The 20,000-nt window shown below is 38.3% G+C and overlaps 3 protein-coding genes across 3 annotated transcripts in view; 1 reads left to right on the top strand and 2 right to left on the bottom strand.

The window, feature by feature from the left end:
- The window catches only part of LOC138017688 (AN1-type zinc finger protein 2A-like), a 26,067-nt gene extending 22,979 nt beyond the window's left edge, over positions 1-3,088 (bottom strand). Inside the window, exons 1-5 of the mRNA XM_068864705.1 lie at positions 2,989-3,088; positions 2,770-2,812; positions 2,375-2,426; positions 1,104-1,178; positions 895-951 (exon numbers count right to left, since the gene is read on the bottom strand). Of these exons, the coding sequence (XP_068720806.1) occupies positions 895-951; positions 1,104-1,178; positions 2,375-2,426; positions 2,770-2,812; positions 2,989-3,043 (282 nt within the window). The 5' untranslated portion in view covers positions 3,044-3,088. The remainder of the gene's footprint in view (positions 1-894; positions 952-1,103; positions 1,179-2,374; positions 2,427-2,769; positions 2,813-2,988) is intronic.
- A 91-nt stretch (positions 3,089-3,179) lies between these two features.
- Positions 3,180-8,537, top strand: LOC138015295 (uncharacterized). The gene is made up of 5 exons (XM_068862282.1): positions 3,180-3,293; positions 3,396-3,589; positions 4,876-4,923; positions 6,315-6,479; positions 7,414-8,537. The coding sequence occupies exons 1-5, from the start codon at positions 3,203-3,205 to the stop codon at positions 7,462-7,464; spliced, it is 549 nt and encodes a 182-aa protein (XP_068718383.1). The 5' UTR covers positions 3,180-3,202; the 3' UTR covers positions 7,465-8,537.
- Positions 8,538-8,586: 49 nt separating this feature from the next.
- Positions 8,587-20,000, bottom strand: part of LOC138015294 (N-acetylglucosamine-6-phosphate deacetylase-like) — a 14,511-nt gene continuing 3,097 nt past the window's right edge. The window contains exons 4-10 of the mRNA XM_068862281.1: positions 19,871-19,925; positions 19,221-19,436; positions 16,989-17,077; positions 15,841-15,979; positions 11,228-11,357; positions 10,472-10,518; positions 8,587-9,362 (exon numbers count right to left, since the gene is read on the bottom strand). Of these exons, the coding sequence (XP_068718382.1) occupies positions 9,115-9,362; positions 10,472-10,518; positions 11,228-11,357; positions 15,841-15,979; positions 16,989-17,077; positions 19,221-19,436; positions 19,871-19,925 (924 nt within the window). The 3' untranslated portion in view covers positions 8,587-9,114. The remainder of the gene's footprint in view (positions 9,363-10,471; positions 10,519-11,227; positions 11,358-15,840; positions 15,980-16,988; positions 17,078-19,220; positions 19,437-19,870; positions 19,926-20,000) is intronic.

The following is a 20,000-nucleotide window of genomic DNA, read 5'->3' as shown; positions in this document are numbered from 1 at the left end:
TTATTCGAGAGAAAATAAGCCGGGGGGTACAAATAAGTGCCTTCTTCAAAGCATACTCCGTTAGTATATATATATATATGTATAATTATATTATATCTGTATATATATATATATATATATATATATATACTGGGCTTTATTGGATAAATGATCGAGATTTAGGTAAATAAGATGGATGGATTGGTGGATGGATTCTTTTATTTCTTTTATTTCCAAATCTGTATACAATGTATACCAAAGCTAAATTTAACTACATACTTTACGAGAAGACATACAGTTGGTTAATGAGTATATTCGTAAAATTAAGATGAAGCTTTGCTCATGTTGATTGTATGGGAAGCTAATCCTCTCACAAACCACAAGACGTTTCTTCTTCAAGAGTATTATGGCAGATCATTCCAAACTTTCACGTCAGTAAATGCAAAACTGTTTCTGTTAGTAATAATTTGTGTGACATTTTGGAAAGGCCATGTTCAGTTTGGAAGAACGCAGACCATAGTCATTTATAGAAGAGTTACGTTTAAAAATCTCTGACATATAAATGGATGACTTTGTATGTGTCAAGTCATCTAGTGCATTGGAAACCCTAACGCTTATTGGGGACACATAATTACGCTAATACAAGAGAATTATTGGCATGATGACCTAGTCTCAATCAATTATGCAACAAGAGTAAATACCTGGTAATATAAAATTAGTTAATTTCTAATTTCTAACTTTAAATAATACAATAAAACATAAAAGAGTGCTCTACACTAGTTTTTAAAGATAGCAATTATCAAATCATTTGCAAGGAAGGTGAAGATAATAGAAACAGGTCATCTCCTTCTTAAACTCACCAATTATTACAAAAATTAAAGTAGCCCACTAATCAACAATCTATTCAACATGTACCTTTCTCTTGGCAACTGCTGGATCAGACTGGCAATCTCTATCAATGTGTTCTCCGACCTAAACGAACAGAGATCGTGATGTGATGTTGACAATGTGACTGACAGTTTAGTGCAGCAACAAATGAAGGATTGGCTTTATCTAGAGAACTAGTGACCAGGTTCACTCAGATTCCACAATCAACTAATCTTATATGCCACACCTACGTGTACCTTTATATCTGGTTGTTCACCTCTGGGTACCGGCACTGGTTTGTTACATAGCGGGCAGACAGGCACTTGAAAGTCCTAAACATCGGAAAACAATGCAGTATGAGGCAATATATCACCCCTGCGGGGTGCAGGGATAGTGCAGTGGTGAGAGCACTCGCCTCTAACCAATGTGGCCCGGGGTTCGATTCCCAAACCGGGCGTCATATGTGGGTTGAGTTTGCTGGTTCTCCCCTCTGCACCGAGAGCTTTTCTCCAGGTAATCCGGTTTCCCCTCTCCTCAAAAACCAACATTTGACTTGATTTGTGTTAATTGTTACCATAATTTCTCGACAGTTTACAGTGTTCCCAATTAGCTAAAATGACTATACACTTAAATAAAGTTCCTTTCCTTTCCTTTCCTTTCCAGCTTATGAGGACCTCCTATACCCACCCACCCACCCACACATACACACACAAAGGACAACCACAACACTGGGCACTCCATCCCCTACTCTTCACGAATAATATCTGGGTTAAAATAAATAAATAATAACTTTATCTATATAGCGATATATACAGAAAGCTCTATATCGCTTAACATTCACAAATTAAAAGCTATACAAAAGAAAAAACTTAAAATGCATAAAAAGATAATACACAAAAAATTAATACTAAGTAGCTCTGAAAAGATGCATCTTTAGTCTGTTCTTAAATACAGAAACCGACGGACTAAGCTTAATGTCAATGGGTAAGGCATTCCATAGCCTAGGAACCACAACCAAAAAGGCCCTGTCTCCATAAGTTTTCAGATGAGTTTGAGGTATTCGTAGAAGATATTGACTCCTACGAGTCAATATCGTAGGATATTGACTCCTAGGAGTGGGACTTAATAGATTTTACTCTGTCTAACACTGGATGATTTTACTTGTCAGTGGGGTGGTCCATGGTGGTTCAGGTGTTAATGCGCTAACATCCCACAGGCAACGTATGAACATGGAAGATGTTTGTGGGACAGGACATTGGGTTTATAGTCCTTATCCGAGAAGACTTGAAAGTCTAAACATTTGCAGATGAAATTACAAAGACAGCACTTTCTCCTCAGCTATTTTAAGATCCTGAGTGTTGATCCAGCCTGGGTTCGACCTTGCAACCTCCTGTGCAACAGCCCGATGCTCAACCAACTGGTTGGTTTCTTTAAAGCTGACCTGTTTTTGGCCGAAACATGGGGTGTCTTGACTAGGGAGTACATAATATGAATGTATTATACATTTATACAGAAGATGCCAACCAACTTTCTTGTAGGAATTTTCACAGCTGTGATCTGTATACTTGATGTGCTCTTTACTATAATAAAAAAAAGTGAAAACGACCAGAATAAGTATCGATTGACAAGAACAACACTTGAAGCTTTAGTCTTATATTATACAGTTACAGCTCTTACAGTACTAGTATTCAAGTGAAGCTTATATGATCCTCGCAGTTATGAACGCAATTTTTGCAATTGCGTAAAGAAGCCTGAAAAACTGCGAGGATCATAGCTTCACTTGATTTCATATACGCAGTTCATGTATGGTCCATTTCATATACCATTTCATCGTTAGTACTAGCATTGTTGTATTATATTTTAGCTACGTCCCATAAATCCATGCAGATAACAAGTGTGGACACAAGATTTATAGATACTCACCAAAATAACTTGGAGCAAGCATCACATTTCAGCGGTAGGAAGTCTAAAAAGAAAAAAAGGTATATTGAAAAATCACTGCGTACCCAACTTTGTAAAATTTCTTTTCTGCAAAGTCATCATGAATTTTCGAGTTGTGCAACGTTCTACAGCTGCTTTAAACGTTTCAGAGCAGAAGATCAAGAAATCAACAAAAGAGACAACATGCCCCCTAAAACGCACCTAACTGCTTGCAAGTTGCCAGATTACAATTCGCTCCCAGATGTGGGAATTCCATGTTGTTCTTACTAAAAATCGAAGTCACTTGTTTCTTCCGGTAACTATCGACGTCAGGTACTCCATGTATCAAGTCTAAAATGTCATTTCTTAGGCAGCCAGGCCGTTTTGGAGTTTTTTCCCACAATTCTTTGCTTGGATGCAATATTGCTGAAACAATATGGCGACTTCGGCGATTCAGCGAGTAACAAATCGTTGTAGATTTTTACTGTGTTCTACTGCTTCAAAGTTCGGAAAACCGTATACATTCGGTAAGAAAATATTCTAAATTTGCCCGTTCTAAATATTTTGTATTGATGAGCTTTAGTGACCTATCCTTTAATGTGTTTGTTCTTCGTTGCCTTTTTTTTCAGCTCGTATAAAGCCGGTTCCACCACGTGTAGGGATCAGGCCGGTCGTCGTTTTGCATCAAGTAAATTCTCGAAGAGGGACGGCAACCATTTCGGGTTCAGAAGAGCAAGAAACTATGGGAAGCTGGTTAGAGAAGGCTAGGAAACGTAGTTGGTTGTGGAGATGGCTCAACGACATACATGAAATTGAAGCTCAAGTAAGCTGCTCGTTGTGATCGCAGGATGGGGCGCCTTGAATCACCTTAGCTATTGAGTGTCATGACATTTTATAAGACCTGGACACTTTTGATCATTTTTGTCTTCATTGAGTGCAAATAGCGAGCCAAGCCTTTCTGAGTTATGCACCTATCAATGTTAAGCTCCAGGAAGGAAGGAGGGGGGGGGGGGCGTTATATTATTTACACAACCTTACCTTTTACACCTAAGAAAAAACTGAAAGTGTGAAACCATTATTTTACTCATCTATGAGGTATAGAGATTGTGTGGTGCCACAATGCTCTGCTGGACATTTCAGTGTATCTATGGCGCATAATCTATAAATACAATAATTTACCGGATATCATTATTTAGTACATACTAAATCAGTGGATAGCATTCAACATGCATGCTGATTGGCTACTCAAACTCCACATATATCCTTTGCTATTCACCTCCAGGCAATAGACCAGTTTCGATATATTAAAATTCAGTCCTAAACAAAAGGCATCACCCAGAGGCTCTGGAGAATAAATATAAGGATTTGTTAAGGACTGAATTTTAATATATTGAAAGTGGGCTATTCATTCAGAATTCACACCCGAAAATGTTTGCAGGAATAAATGAGTTAAAATCACCTTTTAGTGCTATACCGGTAATTACTATCTCACTGTTTTAGTATGATACTAAAACAACTATTCACTGCAGTGCAGGGATCTCCTTATCAGGCGGTAACCGGTAAAATTTACCGCTTGTAAGAGCACTTATTATCACCTGCAAATGCTCAGAATTCGCTTATCCTTTGCAGAACCTCCAACATTAACGAATTGCTTTTTGAAAAGGTGCCATACCTGTTGCGCTAAAAACTAGGGAGAACCCTGCAGTGTCGATGGCTAGTGGTGGATATTTACACGGACTGGAGTGTTTTACTAGGAACTAAAACACTCATTTAATCAATGCGATCACCACTTCCAGGAACCAATTGTGGTATTTTTCGTGTATAACACGAGTGGTCATCTTGAGAAACAACGTCATGGATCCCTCCTGTTTTGTTTTGTATTAATACCCAGTATTATTTTGTGTTAACCCTTTGACACCTCAAACGTCATAGGATGCCCGCAGTAGACAAGTAAAATCATCTGTCATAAGACAGAGTAAGATCTGTATCCCACTCATTCACTGCAGTGCATTCACTCGTGAGATATTGTTCTTGCCACTCAAGCATACATGTAAAATTCATATCTTCATACCACCATGTTCAGTAATATCCTCTATATATCTCATTTAGATGATGTCTGAAGAAGAATACAATGAAAGAGAAAAAATGGTTGAAAAGGTACTGTAGAGCTTCTCATCTGTACATGTATAATTATCATACAGGTGAATCATGATTTTAGTAGTTTTTGCTAAGTAAGGATCATTTCCTTTGATATTCTTGTTATTGTCATGGAACGGTGACGAAACAACATATCTTGGCTTAGCTGTCGATATCCTCAGTTACTCTGGGATTAACAAACTCCATTTATTGTTACTCTGTAAGCACTATTAGTATAAACACACAGGTGATTATACAAAATCGCGCACTCTCATTGGCTCGCTATCTCGGATTATCAGCCGATAATCAACTCGACGGACAAAATGGCTGCCAGTAGTTGATTTCGCATTTAAATGTTTTTTTTCTCTTTTTTGAAATAATCACCTGAGTGTGTATTTATACTAAAACAATTATTCGCCTCAGGCTCAGTGATTATTGGTGAATATTCACCGATAATCACTTCGCCGGCGAATAATTGTTAATTATTGTTCTAATGAAAATAAAAATGGCATTGCATATTAAATAAAAAATAAGAAATAAAAATAAATTCCTCATAAAATTAATTAGAAATTATAATCGCGCTCCCTAAGTGTGACATAATGTGTTGATGTTACTTACAGTGTATTACCTTGTATGTACATGTATTTAGTTCAACTGAGTAAGTTTTAACAGAATTAATTTTAGAGTGTAACTTGAAGTGGCATGTTTTCTCGTGTAATCTGAGTGCTAGCAATGGAAATGGGCCTACACATCTCTCCAGAGTTGGACCCCTGTTGCTCTATATTGCCTGAGTTACAAGGTCAGACAGAAGCAGGACAAGAGAATTTCATGGCAATAAACATGAACAAGTACAAAGGAGGGATATGTTTTTCAATTGTTGGCCATTCAGAGCGACTTTCATGTGACCTTGAAAAATAAACATAAAAACACAATGTAAACAAAAATACAAAACAGTTAATCTGCTTATCGAACAGAAAACAAGTGTGAATTTTTCTCTTAGCAAACGCGGATGCAAACAACACCATCTCTCGATAGAGCTTCCTGGAAAGTGATTGGCATTTTGCTTTGACATCATTTGAAATGCAGTAATGTGATTGGGTATTCGAACTGTTTACTGCCCATATTAGGAGTTTCCTTAGCAGGAATAAGGAGATTCAAGCTTTGTTTTAATCTTTCAAAAATTGGTCTGTGAAACAAATTACGAACACTTTTTCAAGGTAATGTGAAAGTCGCTCTAGCACAATCTAAGAACTATTACAGCATAACTTGAGATACTACAGGTGTATGTATACACATGTAATAAAAATTGATCCGTATGAGCATCAGCCCTTGTAATTTAAATGGCCCTCACGCAAAGAAGGAGAATAAACCCTGATAATAATCTAATGTTACACACAATCATTTCTTTTTAGCTCATGGACAGATATTTTGACACACCAGATGCCAAGTTTGACCATGATATTTTTGAAGAGATCTTTGATCTCATGATCAAGTACAATGATAGAGAAGCAGTCAAAATGTTTTGGGGGTTAATGCAAGAAATGCAAGTTCAACCCAGTCCAGTGCTGAGAGAGAAGGTTTGTTACTACCCATTAGCATAGCACTCTCATTTTTTGTTGGGGAAAAATGGAGACTCTTGGACCCAAAAATGATTGCATTAGCCCAATTTCAATGAAATAAAATCAAAGATAAAACAGTTACATGATTTTGGCATACTTATCTAGAGAGGTACATGTAAAATAAGGATTGGAAAGAGTTTTCCTTGGGTCTTGAGGTGGTGCTTTTAGTGAGAGAGAAAATTAGGCTATTAGATGAAAAAATATTTCTTTTTTTGTTGATTTATTCTTACTTCTTTCATCTGATATGTTTCCTGGAAACAACCTCTCCCAAAGGGAGACTTAAGGGTGCCCGGGTACTTGTATTCTACAATAGGCCATTTTCAAAAATACCATAGTACTCTTTGCAAGCCCTCCAAAAGTTTGCATGAGCATTGTTTTCAGTCTCTCTTGGGTCTTACAATGGTCCCAAGACATTATTTTAATAAGGTATTTGAAAGTGGCCAATTGACATTGCCTCAGGGTGTTAAAGTGGTTTTGCAATCCCATTTGACAAAAGCCTTTTAATTCTGAATCCAGATCTCATGGTTAAATTCCCCTTGTTATGCTAACTAAACATTACAATTTTTTTTCCTCTTTGGTCTGTTTGCCATTTAAATTCCAGTCCAAGGGAAACAAAGGTCTAACCCAGTTCACATTAATCTTACATTTTGCCCCGGCTTCATCATCAAACTTTTTGTCAGTTGTTCAAAGTTTTTCCTCTTTCTCCAGGGAGGGGAATAAAAGAGAAGTTTGAATGAGGTTGCCATGGAGAATGTTCATCATATCGTATATATTATTATATGATATTAAATTATTGTAAAGCATTGGATGCTTCCCTATTTGTTTTTACTTTGAGATGTGCCAATGTTAATTCCTGCGTAAGTCAACTTTTCTCCTTTGTTTTGTTTTAAAGGTGGAGAAGTACTTAATTAAAGCAAGAGAAGAATCTTGGTCTTGGTTTTAGTAAAATAATAGTTTTTCAAAGAAAGATCTACTTGGTGATTGTTTAGAAACTCTTCAAAGACAACAATGGTGTCAATTTTCTTTAATATTTACCGCCAGAAGTTGCCTGCACTTGTTGGATAATTTTCTAGATGCTTGTAAAGTATTACACTCTTCTTCCTTGTAAATTTTTATCCTGTAGCATTGGTCATCTGATCCAGTTTGAAATCACGAGCTGTTTACAAAGTCTGTGTTAATTGGAACTAGTACCTTGAAGAAGCAATCAAATTGACCTCCAGGGATGTGTTTAACCCATTGACTCCCAGGCCTTCCCCATTGACGAGTAAAATACTAAGTATGGCTTGCGAGTCGAAGGTTAAGTTCAAAAATAACTTTTGAAGAATAATGCCATTTCTGGTAGCAATTATTAGGAAATCTGCTTCAATAATTAATGGTAAATGGCCTGTATCAAAAGACTGGGTAATTTGTGTAAAATCCATCTTTTACATGCAAAAAAATGAGGTTGCATCTTTTGCGTTAAACCATGTCAAGTATACCCTTTAAGGTGGCTTACTTCAGTTTGCCGAAGAATGTTTCAGACTTCTGAAGTGTTATTTACTACAATTGGTGTACCTGACAAATAAATGCAAATCAGGGGAAAATGCAAAATATAGTGTCAGAGTTTCTGGAGGGGGACTGGAAACTAGACATTAATTTTTAAAGGCTGTTTTCTAAAAATTAGTCAAGCGCCTCAACCTTAAAATTTCAGGATTTCCTTAGTTACAAAAAAATAATCATGTACAGAAATAAATAACTAAGTCTGTCTGACAGGACTCTTCAACTGGGGGTGTTCTAGGCATTTAAGGAGTCAATGGGTTAAAATAATGCAATAATATTATTAAAATCTTACACTTGACCTGGTTTGACAGTAAAATAAAGCTTATTTGCATAAAAGAGTTTGAGTGCCAAAGTCCCAGGGTATTTCTGATCTGTGAGATCAATGGAGTTTTCTCTTTTAAGGGTGGAACAATATTAATTATTTTGTTGTGAAAACATCTTGTGAAGTATTTGAAAATAAAGTTTTACTGGATATTTTAATTAATGTATTTTTGTTTCGTTTTTAAAAAAATCGAAAAGTCAATGCTGAAAGTCTTATCATTTTATTTAAAACTCTGATTGTCGTAGAAAGTGTGCAGTACATTTTGTATAGTATTCAGCACATCCAAACCTGACAGGGTTTGGGTTGATTGTAGCCAATCCAAAGCCACATGCTGCAAGGGGTTCAACTCTCCTTGGAAATAATTAAATTTACACTCTTCTGTCAAATATGCATCAAAGGAAAATACCAAAATTTTCTTTAAAAGTGAAAAATATTCATATAATTATTTTTAAATTTTCTATTCTCGTATGAAAAGTCTATTCAAGAATAGTGCATGCCTCAACCAATCATTTAACATGGGTCTCTTGCACAGAGTTAATTGAAATGACTTGATTGAGTTCTCTGCAAATTAATATCATTGCCTTTTTCCAAAATTGCACACATCCAACAGTGAGAATTACTCTAACATGCACATAATTTATAGAGTAATCTTTCCTTGTACCATCCAGACCGTTTGGCTGTGAACTTAGACCGTCAATCAGTCTATAAAGTTAACCAAACACTTTGTTCAAGCTAACAATGTTCCTTTGCCTTTTTGTCACTCATGTGGTATTTCAGTTTCATGATTGTTGTCACTAGTCCATCTTTCTTGAGCCACACAGGTTTGCCTGCTATAAATGTAGCATGAACACAAAGGTTGTCATCTAGAAACACAAAATCTGCATCTGAGTCAAAGTTCAATGTGCCTTTTTTGTGTTCAATTTTCAACACCTGAGCAGGGTGTAGAGTTGCTCCTTCAAGTGCCTCTACTGATGTGCAACCTGAAACAAAATAATTATAGTGTTTTTTTTTAATGTTCCTCCAAAGACTGCTGAGTCTAAAGAAGGAGACATTTATGCGATAACCACAGCAGTGTAATTTGCATGGAAAGGAAGGTAAAGGAAAATAATTTCAGCGCTTGAGCACTGATTGGGGACACTGTAAACCGAAATTAACAATCAATGCAAATCAAGTAAACTGTTGGTTTTTGAGGACTGGGGAAGCTGGAGTACCTGGAGAAAACCTCTTGGTGCAGAGTAGAGAACCAACAAACTCAACCCACATATGATGCCGAGTCTGAGAATCGAACCTGGGCCACATTGGTGGGAGGCGAGTGCTCTTACCGCTGCGCCATCCCCTGCAGCCCAAGTGAGTGGCAACACAGCAAGAAGGCCTCCTTGGGTGAGATTCACCTCCTCACTGCTTCTGTGATGAATTTAAAGGCTGCTTGTTGCAGACAACCATTTGTATAGCAGAACTGTGCGCGCCAAAGGTGTGGTGCAGAGCACCATGGATAAGAAAAGATGGTAACCCATCTGTGCAAGAAAATTTGGTTTTGGTCGCAGTATGACCAGAAGTCTACCCCCCCCATCAATGCCAATATGATCAGTACCATATGACCACACCAAGAGCTCAAATTTAGAGCTCATCGAGGTCTACTGTTTTCTTTTAAGTTGACCGCTGACTAGGTACCGTGTTTTGATTGGATTGCAGGTTCAAGCCAGGTTCACTTAATGTAAGAATAAATAACCTGGGAGCTCCACTTTTAGGCTTGGGTAAATCTATTTATTAAAAACTGAACTACAGATACCAGATTTCCAGCATTTTCATTGGCTCGCCAGCTCTGAGAAAAAAATAATGGTCAACAAAAGCCGTTTTGGACAGGAAATGTCCGAGGCAGAAATTGATGCTTCAGTGGAAGAGTTGTTGATCCTGGAGTTTTTAATAAAACAATTATTCTACTTCTTGCTGGATATATGATTATAACCAACTTGGCGCTTATCTATCACTTCATATCCAGCACACTCTTGTAGAATAATAATTTTAAATATTACCATCATTAAAAATTAATAGGGTATGTTATAGATTAAAGTAGGATTAATTGACTAACCACACATTTTCTTAAATCTTTGTATGCAGACATCCATGGAAGCAACACTGTTTCAAAAAGAATAAAAGTGAATTAAGTTTGTTTAAGAGGTTTTACCCAGACTGCAAATTTGCCGACATAAAAGTTAGAACACAACTACTTCAAACAAGGTATTTTGGGTTGCTGTGAGACATTAAAATAAGGTACATGTGGCAAAAATAAAATTTTCAAAGGGTCTAGGTGGTAATGTGTTGTTAAGACTTGCAGATGTCTACAAAAGGGGATATCCCTAAAGGCGCTGCAAGGCTTGTTTGTTTACTGCTGTCAGCTCAGAGGTGTCTGATAACCGTAAACTGTATGTGTACACTAATGATGACTAATTTGTACTTTATGCAGAAGAAAAATTATTTCCATATACATTTCCAGTATATTGCTTTCTGGGGTTAGAAACAGGAGCTCTGCTTTTAGGCTTGGCTAAATCTATGTAATTATTAATAATAATATTTGAACACATTCTATGGAAGGTTGGTCCCCAATGCTTGTAAAATAAATCACCTTATTTCAAGGAGTGTATGCTTGTGCTACCACCCTGGTTCGCAAATGGTTAGCTTAGACAAACCCCACTCCCTACTCCCTTTGTAGGTTTGACACTCTCTCATGGTTGTCTGTACCATTACATTTACCAAAAGTGCAATGGTGAACATTTTGCACAATGTACTGTATACTATAGCCAGGACATGTATTTCAAAGCTGGTAATTAATTGAAAAAACCCCTACCTTCCAGCCAGAGTATTTGTTCCTTTGAGCCTGGCCTTTTCATGATCAATCTCAACTTCCATTGGACCAAGCTTGTGTATCCCTGGGGGAAGGCCAAGGGCAGCAATTGCATCTGTTACCAAAACAAGACCTGTTTGGGGTCAAAAAGGCAAAAGATAAGTACATATGTATATACATGTATCTAACAGGCTCCATCATGAGGATGCAGACACCTTGTCATTGGAATCTAGTCCACCAGGTTATGTTCGAGGAGAACACATTCTAATTGTGTCAGTCTCCCGGGATGTCCCTTGGGTATTGATTGTGATGCCATACAGTTTTAGCATTTGGGCGTCATCTTGTTCTGACACGGATAACCTCAATCTCATGTGATAGTGTTGCAGCTTGCCCAAGGGAAGTCAAGTCCTGTTGGATGCAGTTAATATTTGGATGGGTGACCGTTCTCCAATACACGGTACTGACTACCATGTAGACGCTGGGGAGTCACACTGTTTGGCTATTCGGCAAGAAAGACTGCTGATATTTCACAAAACTGATGTTGCATTATAACTCAAGTACGTCGAGTTATGAAGGCAGTAAATCACAGGTTTGGTGAAACAACAACAGTTTTAATGTTGAGATCCCTGCATTCACAATACGAATATGTAGAGTGACTCTGTATCACACGACCATGGTCACGCTTGTCAAGTCACATCCCTTTCCCTTACAAAATCAGAAAGAACAACAACTACAACAAAAAAAGAAAAAGAAAAAAGAAATACGCGAAACTTAAGTCAAGTTCTAAGCAATGTTACAATCATGTTCAATTTAAGTCATAATCTTCAAGGCATGTAGGGGTACGTCTGGTTCTCTCGGAACATCTGGGGTGGAAGGCAGGGATAGGCTTTGCCTTGTCCAGGACAGATTATGCTAAGGACACTGCATTATTCCCTTCAAATCAGGGGTGGGCTGGGTCTGGCTCTGGTTGGGTAGGGACTCTGGTACAACAGGTGGTTTCCTTTCATTCTCAGCCCAGTGAGACTCTTCAATGTGACTGCTTGGTTCTGGTGATGACTTCAGAGTGGATCGCTGCTGGCAGCGGTTTCCACAGAAGCGCCATCCATCTACCTCGACTTCATATGACCATTGTCCAAGAGAAGCACCAGCCTCCATTTCTGCTCCCCGGGTAGCTTCATATGGATATATAGCATCACCTGCTTTTAGGGGGATGAGGTTCTTGATTCCCCTGTTGTATGGCCTGCACTGCAATGTTTTTCTTGCTGCTAGATTATTTGCTGTGGTCTTAATTTCACTGGTTGGCTGAAGAAGTTTTTCAGCTGTTGGTAGTAATGTGCGTGTGCATCGACCCATTAGCCTCTGAGATGGTGATGTACTGAATCCTCACTTAGCGTATTGCGCCAATCAAGGATTGCCAATAGTGGGTCTTTCTTCTCTTCCTTCGCTTTCATGAGCAGTCCTTGACAGGTTTTTACTACATTTTTCACTCTTCCATTTGACTTCGGATATCTTTGACTAGACATTCAGTGTTCAAATAGCCACTTAGAGGAGAAAATCTTGAAATCCTGATTGTTGAATTTGGGACCACTAGCCATAATCAGTACCTCTGGAATTCCACAGCGAGCAAATAATTATTGTACCTTGAGTTGAGTAATAACAACTTGTACTGTCTTCTTGTGGATCTCAACCACCTCAAAGAAATTGGGCCAGTAATCCACTATTATCAGGAAAGTCTGCTGTCCAAGGGCAAACAGATCAGCAGCAATCTTCTACCAAGGGTGTGAAGGCAGCTCATGCGGATGAAGTTCTTCACAGGCCTGCTCTGGTTGGTATGTCTGGCAGATTGTACAACGCAAGACAAAGTCTCTGATCTTAGCACTCATTAGTTGCCAATACAATATCTCACAGGCATGGCTAATACATCCTCTCATGCCGATGTAGCATAAACTTTGCAAGATAGGTCTGACACCATTCCCAGAAATCGTTTCAGTCATAACTATGCTTCAATGCAGTAACATCTTCAGGTTCAGGCATCTGCAATATGGCTGGAATCTTCTCGGGATAATTTGGGCATTAGCCCCTGGGAAATGAGGAGATGACCCTTGTATTTAACACTTGACTGGTGCTGTTTCACTTAATATGATTAATCAGAAAACAATATTGCCGAATGATCCGCGATTTTCTTGAAACTTTCCCTGAATGTTTCCTACTAATCCCTGTTTTGAGAGCTACAATAAAAAAGATAAGTCAATGTGCTTGCTTAAGACATATAATGGACCAACCAATCATCCCCCGCTGAAGCCTGTACTGATACTAAACACTCACATTATTTCATCAGCTCAGGGTACATTTCGCGGTAGCTATTAAACAAGAGGGTTTTTAAAGTAACACTTGAAAAAACACCTGATAGGTAGAACGTCTTCAGCATAAGGAACACTGTCATATACAGTTTATGGAAAAATCACTCAACTTCGACTCGACTTGTCGACTCAAAACGTTTCTCGAGTCGTTGTTTTCAAGATCATAATTTACATCTCTGGGTAAGGAGCTTTGTGTACTGTGTTTTTCAGCTATATCTTTTTTTCCTTCCGATAATTTAAAAAAAAAAAAAATTCATTTAAAGGGGATAATTTTGTGCACCAAAATTATGCCATAAAAAATATTGGTCACCAATTTTCTCCGTTAAGAGTAAAACCCCACCGTACCTGTCTATCTCGATTATCAAAACAACAAAATTCGCTATGTTCGTGGATTGCGTGTGCTTATTTGCAAAGAGTTATGGGTAACTCACAACTTCTCTCACATGTTTTGAGAACTGTTTCAGCATGTACGATCTACTTACACCATAGTTACAATGTTGCAAATTGGGCCAATATTATTTATCAAATTAATATTGATACACCATATGCACAGTACAGGATGTGCAGTGCAATACTGAGGAATCACCTTAAGCATGATTCAACATCCAGTTCCACAGACAGCAATTTCTTGAGAAAAGCATGCTCATTCCTTTTAAGACTCTGGTTTACGTCATGGTCAGTACTGCAAAATGTGGCGATCAGGAAGTCGTCTGTGATCACCTCCACTCCTTCCAGGTCTTCAAAAAACTAATGCATTATACGTTGCCAAACTTCTGGTGTTAAAGAGATGCCAAATGGCATGTTTTTCCATCTATAACGACCGAATGGCATATAAAGGTGGTCTTGTAGCTCGACTCAGTATCGAGACTTTTCTGCTAAAAACCTTGGCATCTACAACAGTGAACTTCTTTGCTTGCGAAAGGTGGGTCGTGACTTCCTCCACTAGCTGTTGGCATTTGGTAATGCTTGTGACGAATGGCCTTGTTCAAATTGCACGGGTCAAGACATATGCACAGCTTGTTGGGCTTGACAATGATCAACACTGGAGACCCAATCGGTTGGTTCTATTACTAGTGCAAGTACACCAGTGGCTACCATATCATCAAGCTTCTCCTTGATCTGGTTTCAAAGGGCGACTGGTACACAACTGGGTAGATGTACCACAGGCAGAACTATGTGATAGGTATCGATGTGATACTCGCCAGGGAGGTCACCCAAACCTTCAAAGACATCCTTGCATTCCTCTAGAAGGTCGCTGTTGATATAATACACTAACAAGGGGTGTATCCTTGAGACCACTGGAGTTTGAGGGGCTATCACAATCATTAATTGTAACAAGTCCAAGTCCAGTACATGACATTGTGCTATAATTATAAATTATGACAACACCAGGGCAAGGTCATCTTCCGCAATGTTGAACTGCAACACATTTCTGTTACCATGGCGCCTGTAGGGATCTCTGTCGACCCCAATATCTTGTACCATTTATTGGTGTAAGTTTTAATAAACTTGTGTAAGCAGCGTTTGACTTGCGTCAATAATCTTTCAGCAAGAGGAGATTGCAGCTCTTATGTCCAGTTGGAATGTCACTTGACTTTGACTGCTTTGCATGCCGACTTCCATAGTAATCAAATCATGCGATTCATTTCCAACTTTACTTATACGAAAAAGTTCTTCCCGTACTTCTTCTACAGCTTTGATCTTTGGATTGGCAGATCGGTATTTTGACTGAAAGTGGTTCTTCTGTCCACATTTGCGGCACGTCTGCCCTCTGGCAGAGCAGGAGTGATTTCCAAGGTGATATCCAAAGAATCTGCATTCTGGGCACTGGATGAGCAGATCACACAGCTGTCTTGCATTCTGAGGCGGCTCCTTCCTTAGGTCATTCCATAAATGTTTGTAATAAAATTATTATCAACAAGATAACAGTCAATATACTTACAGTATGATACCTTCATTACTAAACCAATACTAGAAAAGGGTACAAAACCATTTTCCCCAAAATATTCAACTACTTTCAAATGCCTCGTCAATGACAAGACAGGAATTGAATGCACCTCGCTAATCCTTGATAACTGCTAGTTTAAAATAGTGGTAGACTGCTAGCAGTCCCTTCTGAGTCAGTTGAACTGGGATAATGGGGATAGAGCGAGTTATTCTCCCCTTGGCGCGCTTGTGTGACTATAAAAGTGAGCGGTTCAACTGACTCAGAAGGGACTCCTGGCAGTCTAAAATAATGGGAAATGATCTAGATACCTTTAGGATGTGACCTATGTGCTATTCTGGTTGCTGTTGGATGTGTGTGAATACCGTCAGCAATCAAACCATAGAACATGGGTTTGGGAATATCATAACTTGTAAGAAGACCAACAATGCCAGGGTCTCTGTGATGAAACTGGAAACAAAAGACAGAGCTGTGGTATAACGTTGGGTGAATTGCCACATGCGTTTAGCAAGAAAATCAATTATGTCCAGGACTGCAAGTATAATAAGACACATGCTGTATAATAAGACACGTATAGATCTATGAGGCACTCACACTTCAAATGATGTTTTATGATGCTACACGACTGTCTTTTTGACAATCTTTTACTACCTGATTTGTAACTGATAATAATAATTATTATCAAAAGCCAACACTTTCTTGTTTGTTTTTCCCACGCTTTCCAACGCCAACCCTAACCCTAACCTTAAATGTAAACGAGCCGTTAGAAATAGGGTGTTAATGCAAGGACAATGACAACATCAACAAAAAAGTCATGCCAAAATATAATTTAATAAAGAAGTATACCATCTTGTTCACATCAATTGAACAATATGGGCAAACTGTCACGTAACTGGGTTTGTGCGGACAGTTTCTAAGTAATCATAAAAAATGAAGGGTTTGTTGTTGTATGCTAGTTTCATGTTGCCCTCAAACTGGAGGGTGCAAACTGCAGGTTGCAGATCATTGTTTTCACCATAGCTAAAACAACCAAAACCTTTACATATGCTAACATTTGGCCTAAACAGTATGCTTTAGATAATATTTAAGCCTAAGGTTAGCATTTTTGGGTTGTTTCAAATAATTATGGCAAAACAACAACCTGCAACCCTATCCTGGAAATCCTGCACTTTACACCCTCCAGTCCTCAAACCTCAAATTTGGGGATTTTACAGCCGTACATTGTTGTCTTGTGGAGTACAACAAAGAAATGCACTGAAATGCCTTAAATAACAGATGCAGCACAAGCAATTTTCCTTTTTAACCAACAACATTCCATTGCTCTGTGGCATTGTTGTTGCCGATATCATTGCTTAAACTGAGTCATCGTCCCTAATATTGAACGTGGGTACTTCAAGTTAAAACAAATAAACAACACAAAAAGTCTCTTATGTATTGCTTTTCACTTACAAAGACTTACTGGTAACATGGCATTGAACAAATGCGTGATGAATGTGGCACCATTTGTCGCCGCTTTCTCTGCTATCTCCTCATTTGCAGCAGAGTGACCTTCAAGAATTTAAAAGAAAATTCAAATTGCAAGCATGTTGTAAATCTTTTCTCAATTCTAGAGGAATATTCATTTGAATTTTAACCAATAATTCATAACTGACACAACTGTATTATTTATTAAAATTTAAAAAACAATCTCTGGCTAAAATGATTAAAAAAACTACGAGCTTTCGACTGCCCGAACTGCAGTCTTCGACGGGTAAAATGAATGATAAGAAATCGATGAGAAAATTTAAATAAAAACGTACATTGCAAAATGATGAGAATGTAGAAAATGCTAAAACTGCCAAAACTGCGGCCAAAGGCTCTAGAATTGCTAATCACGCTTGGTCCAACAACCACGCCATTGATTTCGAAAATGCGTCAGTTATTGACAAAGGCACTTTTAGAACGAGAAAAACATTAGAAGCGTGGCATACCACAGTGACACCTTACGCAGATAACAATTCGTGCCCTTTACCTGGACAATACAACATTCTTTTTAACAAATATTCATAATTTTCTACATTCTCATCATTTTGCAATGTACGTTTTTATTTAAATTTACCTTATCGATTTCTTATCATTCATTTTACCCGTCGAAGACTGCAGTTCGGGCAGTCGAAAGCTCGTAGTTTTTTTATTCATTTTAGACAGGGATCGTTTTTTAAATTTTAACTATGTTTCATCCTGGCTGCGGCCCTTCAATATTTTCATGTATTATTTATTACTACACTTGTTGATTGCCTTAAGAATGATGTCACTTTTCCAACCAAAGAGAAGTCAAACCAAAACCATTCACAACTTGGACAAGCACATTGTCTAATGCTAAGAGCAAGTTTTGTGTAACTGCTTAGAACTCTTATCGGTTCAAGTGCCTCCCACCCCTGTGACCCGGGTTCAACTCTGGCCTTGGGTCGTATGTGGGCTGAGTTTCAGTCCATCTCAATCTGACTCCGAGGGTTTTTCTCCGGGTACTCCGGTTTTCCTCCCTCCTCAAAATCGACTCCCGGCCTATTCCATCAGGCTGTGGTGCTGTGCTCCGAGGTCATACATGGGTCGTGGTCAGGGGCCGAGCGTCTAACCGGCAGCACAGCTCCTTCAGTCCGACCTCGCTGAGCTGCGCCCTTCGTAATTCAGTCTCCGACTGCGAGAAAGGGTGATTAGCAGATCAGATATTCGATATTCATTCACTTTGCTGTTTGCAATTATCAGGGGGTCAGCAGTTGGAGGTACATTTTTAAAGGGCCATTGGCCAAGGTGAGTAAAACAGTTAAATAGTAGAGGTCTACTGTGTAACCAATATGTGAAACAATAATGCTAACTTGTACAATTTTATGCTAATTCTACTGTTTTTTTTTTTTTTTAACACCATTATTTTGTACAACTTAGTGATTTGTACTTTTACAGAAATTATGTTTGCACTCTAAATTCCATTGTTATCTGAGATTTTAGTTACCGGTAATAAAGAATCCAGACCAATCTGCTTTACTTAAGAGAAGATGTGAGTTGGGGGGGAGGGGGGTTGTCATCATGTAAATAATGAATAAAGAAGGGGGTTCCTTGCTATAAGGCTTGCAGGAGGGGGGTGGGGTTGCTTATAGAAATTTTGATCTGTCCAACATGCTTTTGCCTCCTCCCCTCTATATAAATAATGACCACTCTCTTCACGGGTTTACTCAAATTTGCATGTGTGTCATTGTCATGGGCCATGAAACAGCGAAACACAGAATGAAGTACCAAAACACCATGTGTGACCCCACCATTCCTTGAATACTAACCGACAAAGGATGGATTTGAGATTAAATATCGTTTTAGGCCTAAAACGTTATTGCTCCTAATTCATTGAGATTAAGATTAGGATTCAGATTAAGACTGGGATTAGGAGCAATAACGAGGCTTAAAACGATATTTAATCTCAAATCCAACCTTTGTAGGTTAGTATTCAATGTATGGTGGGGTCATACATGGTATTTTGGTGCTTCATTTCGCGGTTTCAGTGTTTCCTTGTTTCATTGTTTAGTAATGTCCCACTGTCATTTTCTCTGCATAAGATCTAACATTGAAAGGATGACTGCTTTCAGTCTCTACAGTACAGGAATTTGCTCTATACAACTACATCATTTATCTGCAGTTCAGTCATAAATTATGTTTTCATTACCAATTGACACCACAATGTTCCTATCCACCAGCTGTTTAATTGCTTTCATATTTTCTCCAGCCAGTTCTGGGGCAAGTGTTATAATACTGACATGATCTAATGAACCATAGAATTCTTCCAGTTCTTGAACCCCTTTGGAGTTGATGTGTTGCATAAGATGTGCCTTGTGAGCTCCTTTCATGTCGGGGTTAATATATGGTCCTTCTAAATGAGCACCTGGTTCAGCGAAAAAGCACTATAATTAAGGAATCACTTTATTGAAGTCTCAAGTTCATAGTATTATTTTCCTTAGCACAAGAGATCTGCTATAAATAGGGAGACTACAAATCTCAGAATATAAAACTGAAGCAGATGCAATGTAAATGATGGAGAAAGAAGCAGAATTGTGGCAGTTGTGAAAGTACTATGCACTCCCCTTTCACCAATCCACATGATGCTGTGTTGGAAAATGAACAAGGATACACTGGTCAAAGGGTGCAGCTTAATTGTTCTCACAACAAAGGCAACCCTGCACCACCTTGTGGGATTTAATTAAATAACTGAAGTCACTCACCCATACTAAAAAACCTCACAGGATTTTTGAGGCACCTCCAACAAACTGAGATTTACCAAAAGTATCAAATTATTGAAATGAAATGTTGGGTCTTTACCTAAAATTTCTGCTCCATTTATTCCCCCAGGAGTTCTTCTAATCTTCTTTAGTATCTGGAGGAAAAAATCACTTCCTACTATAAGTAAAGACCAGTTGTACTATCATTTCATTTATCAATAATATTATAT

The sequence above is a fragment of the Montipora capricornis genome, chromosome 9 (genome assembly GCF_036669925.1).
Source record: "Montipora capricornis isolate CH-2021 chromosome 9, ASM3666992v2, whole genome shotgun sequence".
NCBI classification, from domain to species: Eukaryota; Metazoa; Cnidaria; class Anthozoa; order Scleractinia; family Acroporidae; genus Montipora; species Montipora capricornis.
The sequence above is the reverse complement of the archived record's forward strand: the minus strand, read 5'-3'. Positions and strand labels throughout refer to the sequence as shown.

What these genes read in the sequence shown, in the direction of transcription:
- LOC138015295 (XM_068862282.1), top strand. Translation starts at nt 3,203, where the DNA reads ATGGCGACTTCGGCGATTCAGCGAGTAACAAATCGTTGTAGATTTTTA. An exon ending in TACATGAAATTGAAGCTCAA is followed by an intron (nt 3,590 to 4,875) that starts GTAAGCTGCTCG and finishes TATCTCATTTAG; the next exon opens with ATGATGTCTGAAGAAGAATA. An exon ending in GTCCAGTGCTGAGAGAGAAG is followed by an intron (nt 6,480 to 7,413) that starts GTTTGTTACTAC and finishes TTTGTTTTAAAG; the next exon opens with GTGGAGAAGTACTTAATTAA.